We start from the raw sequence: 14,859 nt of genomic DNA, 5'->3' as shown, positions 1-14,859 counted from the left end.
TTTTTTTCGATGCAAATTTTCATGACTCGATACACACGATACACACACATACAATACTGTAAAAGATTGGCACATATTGTATTTGTGTCGATGATTCTCGCAAATAATTAATCTGTGTTTTCTGGAACAGAAACAGATGGATTTTATTTGCAACATAGGCAATAAAAACATGATGGAAGAAGCTGGAGACGTGGATAATGTACGTGGGAGAATTTTTTTTGGCTAGTGCAGATTTTGGCGACTCTTGTACAGAAGTGTCTCGAGTTTTGCATCGCTTTGACTGTAGTGGTAGTGTACTTTTTGGATGCAGTTTGTCGAATTCTCGCGTGAATTGTGATTTTGTAAATAATCACTCTGTGCTTCACTTTTATCTCCGTTGTAAATAATCTGCGAAGTCTCGTACAATTAATTGTTCCGCCAATGAATACTTCCACATTTTACACAGCACACAACATTACGCATCCCCATTACATTTAAACATAAATTAATTTAAATTTATGGACGCAGAATAAAGCGAAGCAGAAAGCCAATTCCACTAATTACGTGCAGCTAACAATGCAACGTGAATTATTTGGCAGATTGTTTGTTTGTTTTTTCTTTATCTTTTTTCAAATTTTTTATCGCTAGTCGTAGGCTTTGTGTTGTTCGAGCTCGGAAAATGGTGTTTGAGTTTTCATTAATGCCGAACCGGCCAAAATGAAAATGCACACGCCATTTTCGTCGATAAAAAATTAGCCATGATTTCTGTCCTCATGCAACATTAACTCATCCGCTTATTTTCTGCTCATCTTTTCGGAAACTGCAGCAGTTCAAGGTAAATCGATGATTTAGTCATTACAATTTGTACAGTCGTTATAGGTCCGCGATGGGCTTGTGTGATCGTTAAGCACGCTTTTAATTTTTTATCTACACCTCCTGTTTGTGTCTTTTTCTTTTTATCCTTGTTTTCCTACAGTACCGACGTACTCGACGAAGAGGTCATTCACAACTGCAAAAAAAAAAAATTATTTTTGCACTAGCGGAGCACTCAAGTCACTCAAATTTTTATCAATATTCAAATCATATCGAATGTTAGAAGTCAGGTTCTAAGTCACTGAGGAGATCAAGAAAACGAACTAAAGATCAAATATTGGTTTTCCAATGAGAAGAAGAACTCACAAATTTCATTAAGTTTTACTTGAAACGTCTAAAATGGAAAAAGTTATTTTATCTACGACCATTAAATAATACGTTTATTATTTACGTAACTATAGATACATTATGCTAGTCATAAATTACACCCGTGACTTATTATAAGTTACTTGTGGTTTATCATAAGTCACAGATCTTAAAAATTTTGTAAGCTAAGTGTTTTATGAAAAAAAGTCGTAGGTCGTAGATAAAACGTCGTATTTAACTCGCAAATAATGCCTATAATCCAGTCTGGCTCGTTTTTTAACTTTCACCCTCGTGGATTATGATAGACATTATTAACTCGTCAAATAATATACTATAAATGAGAAATTAAGAATTTATATCGTTTGGTTGTTTTTGTAATCCACAGTGTTTTCACACGACTTCATAAATTTTGAATTTTTCTTTAAAACACAAATAATTCTGCAATCTTCTTCACATATTGCACAGTCACAATGCACCACTTCAGTTATTTATTTATCTTATTTCACTTTAATTATTCATTCAATGATATTTTTTTTATTTGTGGGAAATCAGTGAATACGATTAGATATAGGTACTAAATTTTATGCTGCAAATGGTTAATTGTTATAATAAGGAAGATGAGGGGAAGTGGAAGGAATAATTTGTTAAATACGTGTAGAAAATAATATTTCTCTGTGAGAAAAATACAGGAGAACAGTAGACAATAAGGAAGGGGCAGGAAAGAGTAGAAAAAATAAAAAATTAACAGAGGACAAATCGGGATTACAAAATTTAATGTTACGTAATATAACAAACAAAAAAGGTAGAATATTTTAAGAAGCAAAGATGAATATAAAAAATGAACACAACGAAGAAAATGAAAGAAGCAAATCGAAGTCGATAAATTCGAAAGTACAAAGTGTCAATAAAAGAACGTATATCATGAGTCCTGTGGATTTGTGCGGCTTTATAATTTTATTGTGTCGAACTATGTTGAAGCTGTCAAATCCGATGTCAACAGTCAATTGTCAAATTATTAAATCTTAGCGACAGTTGTGAGTTGTTTTTCTTGTGATTTTTTTTCATTTTTTCTGTATTCTAATTACATACTTTTATCTTACGACAGTCTTTAATCTTTATTAAAAACGTGTCATTAAAGAACTTTCACAACCTCTGTTTTTTTAGTTGTTACCGCAATACGCTACAGAGCGGCAAAAATGAAATACAGGGTGATTTATAATTGGTGTAAAAAACTTTGAAATCGTGTTGGGGAAGTCATTTTAAGAAAAAAATTAATATTGGTCCTATTTTGCTTATTTACAAAACCACATCAGATTTGAGTTTTATTGAAATAATTATTAAAGTACAACTTTAAACAATAGCTAACTAGAAAAATAAATGACCATGAAAGAAAAAAAACAGTTCAAAATTCTTCAACTGGCCCCAAAGAAAAAAATGCAAGGGGTTTAATTCGGGAGATCTTGGGAGCCAAGCAATAAAACATCTATCAGGAAATCTTCGGGGATAATTTTTATACGCCTGAAGACCATTGCCGTCACCCATACAGATAAACAATATCTGCATGTTTATTGTTGTTTATTTCCATGGCTACTAGATTATAAAGTTATACTTTCATAATTATTTAAATAAAATTTAAATCTGATGTAGTTCTGTAAATAAACAAAATAGGACCCATATTCATGTAAAATTCTTTTCTTAAAATTACTTCCTGAACACAATGTCAAGGTTTTTTGCACTTATAAACCACCCTGTATATTTGAATTCCACAGGACACTTTATATATATTCTATTATAGATATTGTAGAATGCAATGCAATAGAGTACAGTATTATCTAAGCTAAATCTTTTTTTTTTTTTTTTTATCTTTAGCCAAGATTTTGTTTTACTAAAAATAACAACGATATCTCAGTTAGTTCTAGAACCAGATCAACTCTTAAAAAATATTTTAAATTGAATTTCCACGTATCGAATTCAAACAACAGCATTGCTGTATTTCCGGTATTAATTTAAAACACGACAAATTTGTTTTGCAAAAATGATGGATGCGCCGGGAAATTGTTTTTGTTTTTTTTTTTACCGAAAGTAACGATATCATTTCCCGTTTGGCCTAGATCAAATCTGAAAACCGTGTTTTATAGATTTAACTATGACGAATCGAGCGCAAACAAGGGTATTACTCTACAATAATACTGTAAAAAAAGTTGCACATTTTTTTTTTAAGTAATGACATTTCATTACGGTTTGAGTTAGGTCAAATCAACAAAACTGTGTTTCAGAGATTCAACTGAAGAAATTTCATTTATATGGCCTGCAAATGGTGGAAGCGCCACGATAATTTTTCAATGAAAATAAAGATACAGGGTGTAACAGAAAAAAGTGCATTTATTTTAACTGGTAATAGGACTTACCTACTACAACAACTTTTGTAAATAATTTTTTTTCGAAAACAAATTCTGAAGGGTTTTAAAAATTAATCTGAATTTACTGAAGATTTGCTTACCCGCCTATGGAACGATTTTAATCTAACTAGATTTAATAAAGAAACAAAACAAGGAGGTAACAAAAAACAAACGAAAGTGAAACCTTTTTATTCATAAAGCGCAATTTCGGGAAAAAACATTACTGCAAAACAAACTGATTGGTAAAACACCATGAATGAAAAGTGCATTACGAAGGGAATAAAAACATTCAGTTTTTACGATTCCTGTTTAAAAGAGTTTTCCATTCCAAGAATTGTTATTGTTATTGTTGTAATTGATAAGTACTATTACCAGTTAAAACAAATGCACTTTTTTCTGTTACACCCTGTATGTGAATTATGGTTTAGGCGACGTCAAAACTGTTTAGATTTAATTATAACGAATCCAATGCAAGGAACATAATATAAAGATTTTGTTCTACGAAAATAATACAGTCAAACTTCGATAACTCGAACTGTCATCTGCCACTAAAAATAGTTCGAGATATCAAGAATTCGAGTTATCGAACTGAAGTAAAAAAAATATATTTATATTCTATTTATATTGAAATATTTTCTCTTAAACGACCCGCAAGTTCTAAAACCTTTTCCTTAATTAATGCTCCCGATACAAGTATGTTTTGACTTCTTGTAGCTTTGAACCAGTCAACAACGGCTCTATCCACGTTTTCAAATGTTCCTTTTTTCAGTCTTTTACAATTTTGGCTAACAGTACCCTCTTCGATTGCCTTAATAACTTTTTCTTTATTCTTTAAAATCGTTGAAACCGTACTCTTTGGTACACCGTACTTTATTGCAATGTCCTTTTTCTTAAAACCACTGTCCACGTCTTTAATTAAATTGAATTTGTCCTGAATTGACAATGTTTTTATTACTCGCTTAGGAGGCATATCTTGCCGAATTGAAACACTAACCACTCTAAACCAAGATTATTCAAATAATCTGTATGTATGTATGTATTAGCACAGTTTTACTTGATATACACTTTTGACTTTTACTGATGTAAAATCAAATGCACACTGCTCGTTCATTGATACCTTTGTTTTGTCTTGGTGGCGCGAACCTAAACTGTAAAAAATTCTGCGAAATAAGACACAAATTTCCAGGAAAAGTTCGACTTATCGAGTAAGAAGTACGTCTTATGCTGTCGAGTTATCGAGAAATTCGAGCAATCGAAGTTCGAATTATCGAGTTAAAATTACGTATAAAATACTGTCTTTCCGCTATTGCCAACAAATTTGTTCGAGTTATCGAAACATTCGAATTACCGAAGGTTCGAGTTATGGAAGTTTGACTGTAGAAGTAACAATTTTTTTAAAACTTGAAGTAAAATAAATGTGGTATAGATAAATCGGAAATGAAACACAGTGTCGTGTATTGTATACTTCGTCCAGCGAGAGATTGGGAGATTTTAAATTGTAGGCTTGTAACCCAAAACTACAAAATGCACTAGAATACATCAGAGCACAATTTCAGGGCAAAAAATTTTACTCCTTGAAGGATATATTTCAAATTTTACGCGCGCTAGGTCTACTATCTTCGTAGAATTTAATAATTTTTGTGTCAACCAATCTCTCGCTGGACAAACTATACCAAGAATAGCTTCATAGGATTTTGACAGACAGTTGAAGAATCTACACGTAAACATTGGCTAAGATTCATTTTTAAAAATTTTAACGTAGAAGCGCAGCAAACAAATACTTTCAAGTTAAATTTTAAAATAACCTAATTATTGAAGGAATTTTCGCAAGAAAATAAATATACGACTTGCAGCAAACCGTTCCAGTTCTCCCACACGAAATGTTTGTATTAAAATATACGAATTCATACCTCACAAAACCAATTTGGAGTAATTGATAACGTAAAGAATGCGAATGTGTATTTCGCCATGAGAGTCGTTGATCGTTTATTGCCTCTGACGTAGAATCAAAAGACTAAGAAAATTCAAAGGATTTTATTTCTTGAGGTAATCTCGAAAAATGTAAATGTTATCTTCACAAAGAACTAAAAATTCAAGCCAATGCAGTACCACACGTATTACATCTTTTGCTCTTGTTCTATAGATTTAAACAATTTTAATATGGTTTCGAGCTACATGTCCCATAACGCAAACCCAAATTCATTTACGACACGTTAATACTGTTACTGAACACCGAAACAACTATCTATTTTATCTCTTGTGAATACTGTTCATTTTTCTATACAGGCAATTAATCACGCCTCTATTTAGTTTCCTCTATTTGATTGTTTTCCATTCGCAAACATGTAAATTTTTTCCGGCACTTTATCGTCCTAACAGTCGATGTAAATAAAATAAATGAACCCCCAGTACAGTTTGATTAATTATCGTTGGATTTCCGGAACAAAAGTCGTATATATTTATATAAGCGCCTTATCTGCAATCCCAAACAAAATTATTGAAATCTGTACCAGTTATATTGTGACTGAATGAAACGAGTAAAGAGGATCAAATATTTATCCTTTCTTTGTGTCCTATACAAAGGATCGTAAAATATTTACCAATAAACAAAACAACGTTAATGAGTACTGGTGCAATCGAGCTCTTGTGGCCAAAGTATATTTTCAAAAGCTTCTAAATGATGTCGTCCTGCATGTACTTGCTGTGCTTTTGTCGTCACAGAGAGTCTTTTGCCCAAAAAATTCAACAACAACAACAAAACAAAATCGGAGCAAAAGATACCTCTACACCCTCCGAGCATCCTGTTGATCCTGTATTTTTCATGGCGCCCCGGCAGGACAAAGACGGCGGCATCCTCAGCAGCTTCGTGAAGGCGATCAACGACGCCGACTACAAAGAGTTCTACAACACCCTCGAAAGGTCGCAGGACATTACGCTGTTCGTTCCTTGCAACAACGCCTGGAGCGACGATTTCACCCTTAACAGCATCATCAGCAACAAGAACCGGTTCAAGGACATACTCAAGATGCACTTGGTCGGCGACAACAGGCTCTACGTGGATAGGATCATTAATATTGTCAACAGCAAAGACAAGAGGGTGAGTTGTGGACGCTTCTTTGGGGGCGGGTGATGTTTAGCGGCGGTCAGTTTCATCCATCACTGATCCGGGATTATTGGGGCGCGTTCACGTCTACCAACTTGATTTGGTCACGTGACGTCCAAGAATTAGATTATTAGTGTCCGGTTATGAACGTTGATGTGTCTGTGCTGGGAGGAAGCTTTTGAAAGTCAAATTGGGTTAATTGAGATGTTCGGACAAATATGCAGTCGACGAGTTAATCGGAAAAATTTAATATTCTTATTTTATGTTCTGGTATCACTTAGGACTTGCCAAATTCAATTAAATCGAGCGAACGTAAAAAATTCATCGATTTCAATTTCAATAAATTCCAGTCCTACATCGCTCAAACAAATACATATTCATACACACTCTACCGCCATCTTGTTCATATTTGTTTTATTGTGGATTGTTAATTATGCTGAAATAGGTGTCATGTGTAGTTGCAGCCGGCATTAGTTTAGACGATGTAGCACCTTTCTAGTGGTTTTAGTGAATTTAAATAATTTGAATATTTTAAATTTTAATTGGGTTGGAAATGTCGGGCGAACGTAGGAAATGAGGCGGAGATCCAGGTTTGCTCTTTTTTTTTCTTTCTACAACGAGATGAAAAATTCGACCAACAGAAAATGTAATTTACATAATGACCAAATACCAGGAATTGTGCAAAAAAAGGAAACTTGAATTAATATTGGGGGGAAAAATGGCGGAAATGTAAGAAATGTGTACAAGTATTGAATAAAACCATGAATAATAATAAATAAATACTATCGCGGCCAAAAAAAAGTAGGACAATACGTTACTGTAGACACTTCCAAAATGAATGAGTTTTGGAAGTGTCTACAGTAACGTATTGTCCTATAGTCTGTTTTTTCCTGCAAGGCCCAAGCCGTGGCGGGAAATTTGAAATAAGCCAATAGGATTAGTTAAAAATCGGTAATTTTACAATAAAACAATAAATTAATCCTGCTAGCAGGGGATGTATCTGTCACATGTGTTGTCATTTCTGCTTTTTAAAAATGAGTGAAAAGATCAAAGGCAAACTTACCGTTAATGAGAAACTGATGATTCTTAATGTCTTTAAAGGACATCCTCAGTTTAACAAAACTGTTTTATTAAGCAAGTGTTGCGAATACACAGGTAACATATCTTTTATTCTCTTCATTAATGAAGACTAACAGAAATACTTATCTAATAGGTCGTTCTGTGCGAACAGTTAAAAGAGTTTTGGCCGAGGAAAAAAACACTGGCACCCTTAGACCACCGAAAGTACCTCAACGTGAAGATCTTTTAATTTTAAAGGAACATCAAAAGTATTTAATACGACGAACTGTACACCAGTTCTTTTTCGATAATCTTCCCCCAACACTAAATTTGATTCATGCCAACATACAACAAAATGAAGAAATTCCAAAAATGAGTAGCTCCAAATTATATAAGATGTTAAAATCTCTAAACTTCGCGTGAGTAGACAACAAAATGAGATTTTGATTAATTGAAAGCGTAATCTTTACAATTAACAGATTTATCAAGAGAGGTAGGAAAAGTATATTATTATTTATTAGATAAAGAGGACATTGTAATGTGAAGAAGAAAATATTTACGTCAAATAAAAGAATTACGAAAGCAAAAAAAAAACATATTATTTAGACGAAACATGGGTGAACTCGGGTCATGTCAGATCTAAAATATGGGTAGATCAGAACCTAATAAGCAAAAGAGAGCTGTTTAACCAAGATTTGTCAGCCGGGTTAAAAAATCCTAGCGGAAGAGGAAAACGTCTAATAGTGGTACACATTGGAAACGAGAAAGGTTTTGTTAACAAGGGGTTGTTAGTTTTTGAAGGAATTAAATGTGGAGATTATCACGACGAGATGAATTCTGAAAAATTCGAAGCTTGGTTCACTAAAATCTTAAGTTTGATTCCTAAGAACTCAGCAGTGGTATTAGATAATGCTCCATACCATAGTCGAGTTTTAGAAAAATGGCCAACTTCAGCATGGCGAAAAGAACAAATTAAAGAATTTTTGGAAATAAAACAAATTCCTTTTGAAAATAACTTACTCAAATGTGAAGAGAGATTTGGCATCTCTTCATAAGCCAGTCCAGCCACTTTATGCAGTTGAGGAATTAGCAGCAGCGCATAACATCAAAATTCCGAGAACTCCTCCCTACCACTGTGAACTCAATCCAATAGAAATGATTTGGGCTCAAGTAAAAGGTTATGTGGCTGCTAACAACAAAACATTTAAGTTGGAAGACGTTAGATTGTTGCTAGAGAAAGGTATCCAGAATGTAACACCAGAGAGGTGGGAAAAGTGCGTGCAACACGTAATTAAAGAAGAAGACAAAATGTGGAACTTGGCCGCGATTGTCCAGTGTGGAATAAAATGATTTACATCTAGTCACCTTTGCATTACCCTTGTAAAAATACGAAATGCCGCTCGACAAAAAAAAAAGAAAGACTAACCTCAAAATATTCCAAAATTCCAAATGTGATTTATTGCGAAGGGATGATATGAATGCAAAGTAGAGATTGAAATTAAAAAGGAGCTAACAAAAGCAAGTCACAGCTAGTGTTGAAAGTGGCCACCAACGTTTGTTAATTCAATTTAGTAAATTGTAACAATTGTCAATTCGATTGATGACATTTATTGACAGAACTAATAGTTCGGCACTTCAAAAAAAAAGTAGAGCGGTACAGGAAAATTTACATGTGCAAAAATTCCAAAGGTAACTAGATGTAAATAATTTTATTCCACACTGTAGCTTCAGCAAGTAGGTATCTAACCATAAATGTCAAACTTTATTTATCAAACGAAACCAGTGGTGTGAATTATTTCTTTTGTGAAAAGAAACAGTTCCTTTTAGAATTAACCAAAGAGATTTCCTGGTTTTCTTAGGGCGACACAATGGTTTCTACCGGGTGATCAAGAAGGACTGTTTAAGTTGGCAATACAATTAAGAACATTTTTTTATTCGGCTGTTTACAACACTGCAACAGGATATGTTTTCTGGGTTTATTTGACAGATATCTGACGTAATATTAATAACGACAAAATGGTAGGTTATGAGAGTAAAAATTAACCGCAAATGAAATCAAAATCGGAATTCGGAATAATAATCTAAAAATAACTAAAGGAAATTCTCGAAGTGCTCCCCATTTTGCTCTAATCATAAATGAACTCTTCTCTCGAACGATTCACCAGCATGTTTAATTTAATTTGAAATGTCAAATTTGACTTGTCACTGATACGGCTGTCAGTGTGAATCCGTCAACAACGGGAAGTGTCAAAATGTCACCGAAAAAATTTACATGGATATTTGTTTTTGTGGTTTAAAAAACATAAAACGTAGTTAGCTCTGCAGTTTCGTAAATTTTGACATAAACGTCATTCGCATGGTTAAATGAAATTGTGGAAAAACGAAGAGTTTTTGGGAAAATGTTTATTGTCTGCATAAACGCGCAACGGCAGAAGAATTTTTATTACATTCGCCATAAACTAGGATCATGTCGTGTTTTCTCATTGTTCCGTCGTATTTTACCTTTTTCGTAAATGTCAGTTGTGACAAATAAAATTATTAACAGCAAACCCATCATAGATTCATAATTTCATTTGAAAACAATACGATACTTACTTAATATAGCCACGTTAACTTTGGAAATGTATTGTGGGTTGCATTTTCAATTTCGTCGGGTTCATCACTCGTGAAATACTCTGCATATTAAAACATTAGTTAAGTGGTACCTACACCAAACACCTGCAGTAAAAAAAATATATAAAAAAAAAGAAACAAAGAAGATAAAAACCTCGAGTTGCGGAGAAGGTAGTAATGTTGCTCCCGATGTAGCTAGGTACTTCTTATATTTTCAACGACATCTGTCAGAATACGTAAGTATCTCTTATCACACCCTCTAGTCAACTAAGACGTACAATGATGAGGGAAGCCACGAAAGCGCATTCGACCTGTGATTCGTCATTTTTCTTGCAAAGCAGCAAATGAAACTGTTTGTGCTGCCGTGCAGCTTCCGTTGCTTTTTGAAGAAATAATAATCATTTCAGAGTAATACGTTTGGGTTCTATGGTGAGGAAACCGTTCGATATACAGGTGTCCCACCTAAGACTTTTAGGTCTTATATCTCCATTATACAGGTGTCCCCAAAAAGGAAGACGAGTCCATAACTCCGTTATTTATCGGAAGATTTTAATTATCTGTACACCAAATTAAATGGTTGTTAATGGGCTACAAAATGGCCTAATAAATTCAAGTATAGCCCCATGGGCTTCAAGGGTAAACTGTCAAAATATTTTTTTTTCAAATGGGATTACGTATTTTTTTTTAGTAATTCTGATAGAGATTTTTATTCTGAAAACAACAGTGTATCACAAGTATACACTTAAATACCAAAAATTCACAAAAAAAATGTAAAAAAACGCTACTATCGTCTATGTTCCATTTTGCGCTAAACATTGGCGACATATCTGCGCAATCCTCACATGTTATTATTTGTCATTTGTTTTTCCAGCTACCTTAATTTGGTTATTACATTGTAACGCAATGCATTTTGATAGTTTTTAGCTTGGTGCTCGTCATTTGTTTCAAAAGTTAGTGTTATTTTTTTATGTGAAGTTATACTTGTGATTCATTATTGTTTTCAAAATTAAAATCTCTATCAGAATTACTAAAAAAAAGTATGTAATCCCATTGAAAGAAAATATTTTGACAGTTTAGTCTTGTAGCCCTTGGAGCTATACGTGAATTTTTAGCCGTTTTATAGCGTATTAACAACCATTTAATTTGGTGTATAGATAATTAAAATCGTCCGATAAATAAGGGAACTATGGACTCGTCTTTTTTTGTGGGACACCTGTATATGGACCGATTTTTGTGAAATTAATCTCGCGTTACTCAAGTACCTCAAGTCTTAAAAACGCCATTTTAACCCCCTTTATTTGTGAATTAAATCGTTTAAGATTTATACTAAATTGTAGAACAACAATAAACGCTAATGATTCGCCATTGGACAAAACATCAGTGACAGATTTGGATGACTCAACATGTTCTCCTTAAAGTGTTTCGACTCTATCCATGAAACAAGTGAACATCATTGTGAAATTTTAGACATTCCTGCAATTCCTGCAAATGTACCACCATTTGCCTCAATGCATCTTTCTAAACGAAACCTAAAGTTTGGCAACATATTTGCATTTATAGACGTAAAAGTTTGTCGAATTTAAATTTAAATTAATCGGCCATTTTATTACCAGTAATTTATACTTCATTCACTAGAATACCTATCTTCCAAATTTCACAAAAATCGATCCATAAATACAGGTGGTCCCGATATAACCTTCCAGAAGAAATCCAGTAATAGGTGACGATGAGTAGAGTAGAAGAAAAGGTTTTAGCTACCATATCATGCTTTTTGAGTGAAATAATAAAATGAGAATAAAAACACGATGAACTACGACCAAAACGAGTGTCCAACAGTTTTCTTTCATAACCCTACTTTTTTCTGACACTTGCAGACACACTAAAAACAAAAGGAGAGCGTTTTTAAATTCATCGATGGATCAATCGGTGGAATCAGTTTTCTACCAAAACGTTGTTATATTACTGTTAGATTTATGTTGAACTTAAGAAAACACGTTTCTTTATTCACCAAAAATTTCATGTTGGGCTCAACCAAAATTCACCTTTCCCATCTACAAAGGGAGTTGGTTGTTTGGTGGACGAATAGTGGGGGAAATGTCAAAATAGTTTGTCGAAGTCAAACTGTCAATGTCAAAGCAAAGCGAGGGAAAAACTGGAAAAGTACAACATTATTCACGTATCCTCTATTTTTTTCATGAGTCTTTCTTCTGTTTAAAATAATTTCTTCATCACAGGAAGTTAATAAATCATCATCTGATGAATCTTCCAAAGGCAATGTAATCCGTTTTACCAATATTATGGTCCCAAGAAGACTAATGTCGCACATATTTTTTTTTAATAGTCGCCGAAAATGAAAAAATGTGTAGGTTATGTTTACACTTCAGGTGTCATGACATCAGCACCAGTCAGCACAGTCATCAGTTTTCCACCAAATCCGTTTCCCTATTCATCACATTTTTGCACAACATAAATGTTCAACACAAAAAAAACTTATGATTGACAGTCCACCAATGTTGAAATTCACTGCAAAAAGTTGATGAATTTAAAAACGCCACCAAGTTGTCGACGTTGTCGGTTGTATTCTCGAGGTAGAATGCACTGTTGGTGGATTTTTGATTATAGGTCCATATCTTCTACAAAAAGATAGATTTCTTTTAAACATTTTTACCTGATATTTTAATGACTACTTAACAACGTACTGCTAAGGTGTTCCGCGAATTTTGGGGCATCCAATATAAAGAATTCCATAATGGACCATACTACAGCTTCTCAATTCGTTAAGTTTATTCAGCGTAATACAAATTTGTACAAGAACTATATACATATCTCATGATTCATGAACTACGAGTAGGTATATCACTGTCTGTTTAGTAAGATCTGGTGTGAAACCCTCTACGTGTGAAACACTTCACCTAACCTTGTTAACGATTCTCCCAGCGGAGAGAAGCCGTCTGAAGAATAAGCCAGTTAAACATGTCTATGGATGCAAAAAATGCAATCAATTATATAAAAATAGAAATGAGAAATAGCTTAAAAACTGTTCTTCTTGATTTTCCGTCTTAAGCAGTTTCTCCGGTCCCAGATCTGCATTAGCAACATTGTTCGTAACCTTCTCACTACTAAAATTGTATTTCATGAACCATTTTTATATAATTTTATGAAAAGACATTTTACTGTTAATTGAAATCGTTCATCTCAAAAAAAAAACTGAGCAAACGAAATGGTTGCCTCACTTTCCACAGTCCGTCGCACTTTTGAACTTATTGTGACACAGTAGTGAAGACACAACAAACAGTAAAGATTTGTGAAGCGAATGACCCGACTTTTTCCAAGGTACACACTCTTGACCCCCGCAACGACCTCTACTTCAACGTGGTAACATCGGGCACCAACAGGACCGTTACCGTCGAGGGAGGCGGCGTTAACGCCACAGTAATTCAACCCGACCTCGCCGCCACAAACGGCATCATTCACGTAATCGATCGAGTCCTCGGAGTCCCTTACACGACAGTGTACGACAAATTGCAGACGGATTATTCGCTAAAGTGAGTCCTCACCGGTGGCATTTGTCCCCGCACTAACCGATTTTCTTCAGCTACACCTACCAGTTGGGCAAGCAGAGCGGCTTCAACGAACAACTGAGCGACACCACGAAGAAGTTCACGTATTTTGTACCGCGGAACAGGGCCTGGGAGGAGGCGAGCGTGGACCATCCCTCCGCCATCAAGAAGCTCTTCATGCCGGAGTACTACTATCACGTACGTATCTGGAGGGTCGCGTCGATTTTGTTTAACAATCGAGTTTAGGCGACGAGCATTCTGGAGCGCCATCTGGTCATATCCGACGAGCCTTACACCATGGAACGGATCAAGCAGCTGAGTTCCGGACGAGAGGAGAACAACTTCGGCAAACGGAACGACATCCACTTGCCCACCGTCCGCGGAGAGCTTCACCTCTTCGTCGAGGAGACCAACGACCACGGTGAGTATCCGCGAGGCGTTTCCTCACACCAGTGATGCGGTCTTACTACATTTCTCTTCTCGTTTCACGTAGACGATCCATCGGTTAATAAATGTAAGTTGAACGTTGAACCGTTTTACGCAGCTAAAACTCAACAATACGTCTTCGTGCTTCTGTACTCGTCCATAAACCCTCAATTTCAGTTTTCAATGTAGGAAACGTGAACGGTAGCTTATCGCTTGTAGCGTGACTCGCTTTTTTTTGTGTTTTGTTTTCGAGAAGCTGAAAATGAGGTCGCCTCAAATCTGATACAAGTGCACTGCGGCACGCTAGTTGCAACCTTGTGATTAGGTAGGTCGGTAGGTATACACTGTTGACACGAGCACAAGGGTCTACTGTAACATATCTTGATTTGCACGCAAAAAAAAACAAAGTGGATACTGCGAGGAGATTTTGACAAGTCCTAGAACAACACAAAAAAATTGTTGCAAGGTATCTCATTGTCCGAACAAATTTTGTTTACTCATCATAACACCATTTTAAGGGGGATATGCTGGCCAAGAAATT

General features: G+C 34.8%; 1 protein-coding gene and 1 long non-coding RNA gene across 6 annotated transcripts in view; both read left to right on the top strand.

Moving 5' to 3' along the window:
- Positions 1-14,859, top strand: part of Fas1 (fasciclin 1) — a 163,026-nt gene that overhangs the window by 141,386 nt on the left and 6,781 nt on the right. For 2 of the 5 annotated variants that reach the window (XM_069056950.1, XM_069056953.1), the window contains exons 8-13: positions 131-199; positions 6,394-6,654; positions 13,666-13,877; positions 13,928-14,090; positions 14,139-14,313; positions 14,386-14,406. In XM_069056950.1, the coding sequence (XP_068913051.1) occupies positions 131-199; positions 6,394-6,654; positions 13,666-13,877; positions 13,928-14,090; positions 14,139-14,313; positions 14,386-14,406 (901 nt within the window). The remainder of the gene's footprint in view (positions 1-130; positions 200-6,393; positions 6,655-13,665; positions 13,878-13,927; positions 14,091-14,138; positions 14,314-14,385; positions 14,407-14,859) is intronic. The other 3 variants (XM_069056952.1, XM_069056951.1, XM_069056954.1) reach the window with 3 other exon arrangements.
- On the top strand, positions 7,508-13,654 carry LOC138137531 (uncharacterized). The gene is made up of 3 exons (XR_011161775.1): positions 7,508-7,815; positions 7,874-8,138; positions 8,199-13,654. It is a non-coding gene; the product is annotated as an uncharacterized lncRNA (long non-coding RNA).

This window comes from Tenebrio molitor, chromosome 8 (assembly GCF_963966145.1).
Source record: "Tenebrio molitor chromosome 8, icTenMoli1.1, whole genome shotgun sequence".
Lineage (NCBI taxonomy): Eukaryota > Metazoa > Arthropoda > Insecta > Coleoptera > Tenebrionidae > Tenebrio > Tenebrio molitor.
The sequence above is the reverse complement of the archived record's forward strand: the minus strand, read 5'-3'. Positions and strand labels throughout refer to the sequence as shown.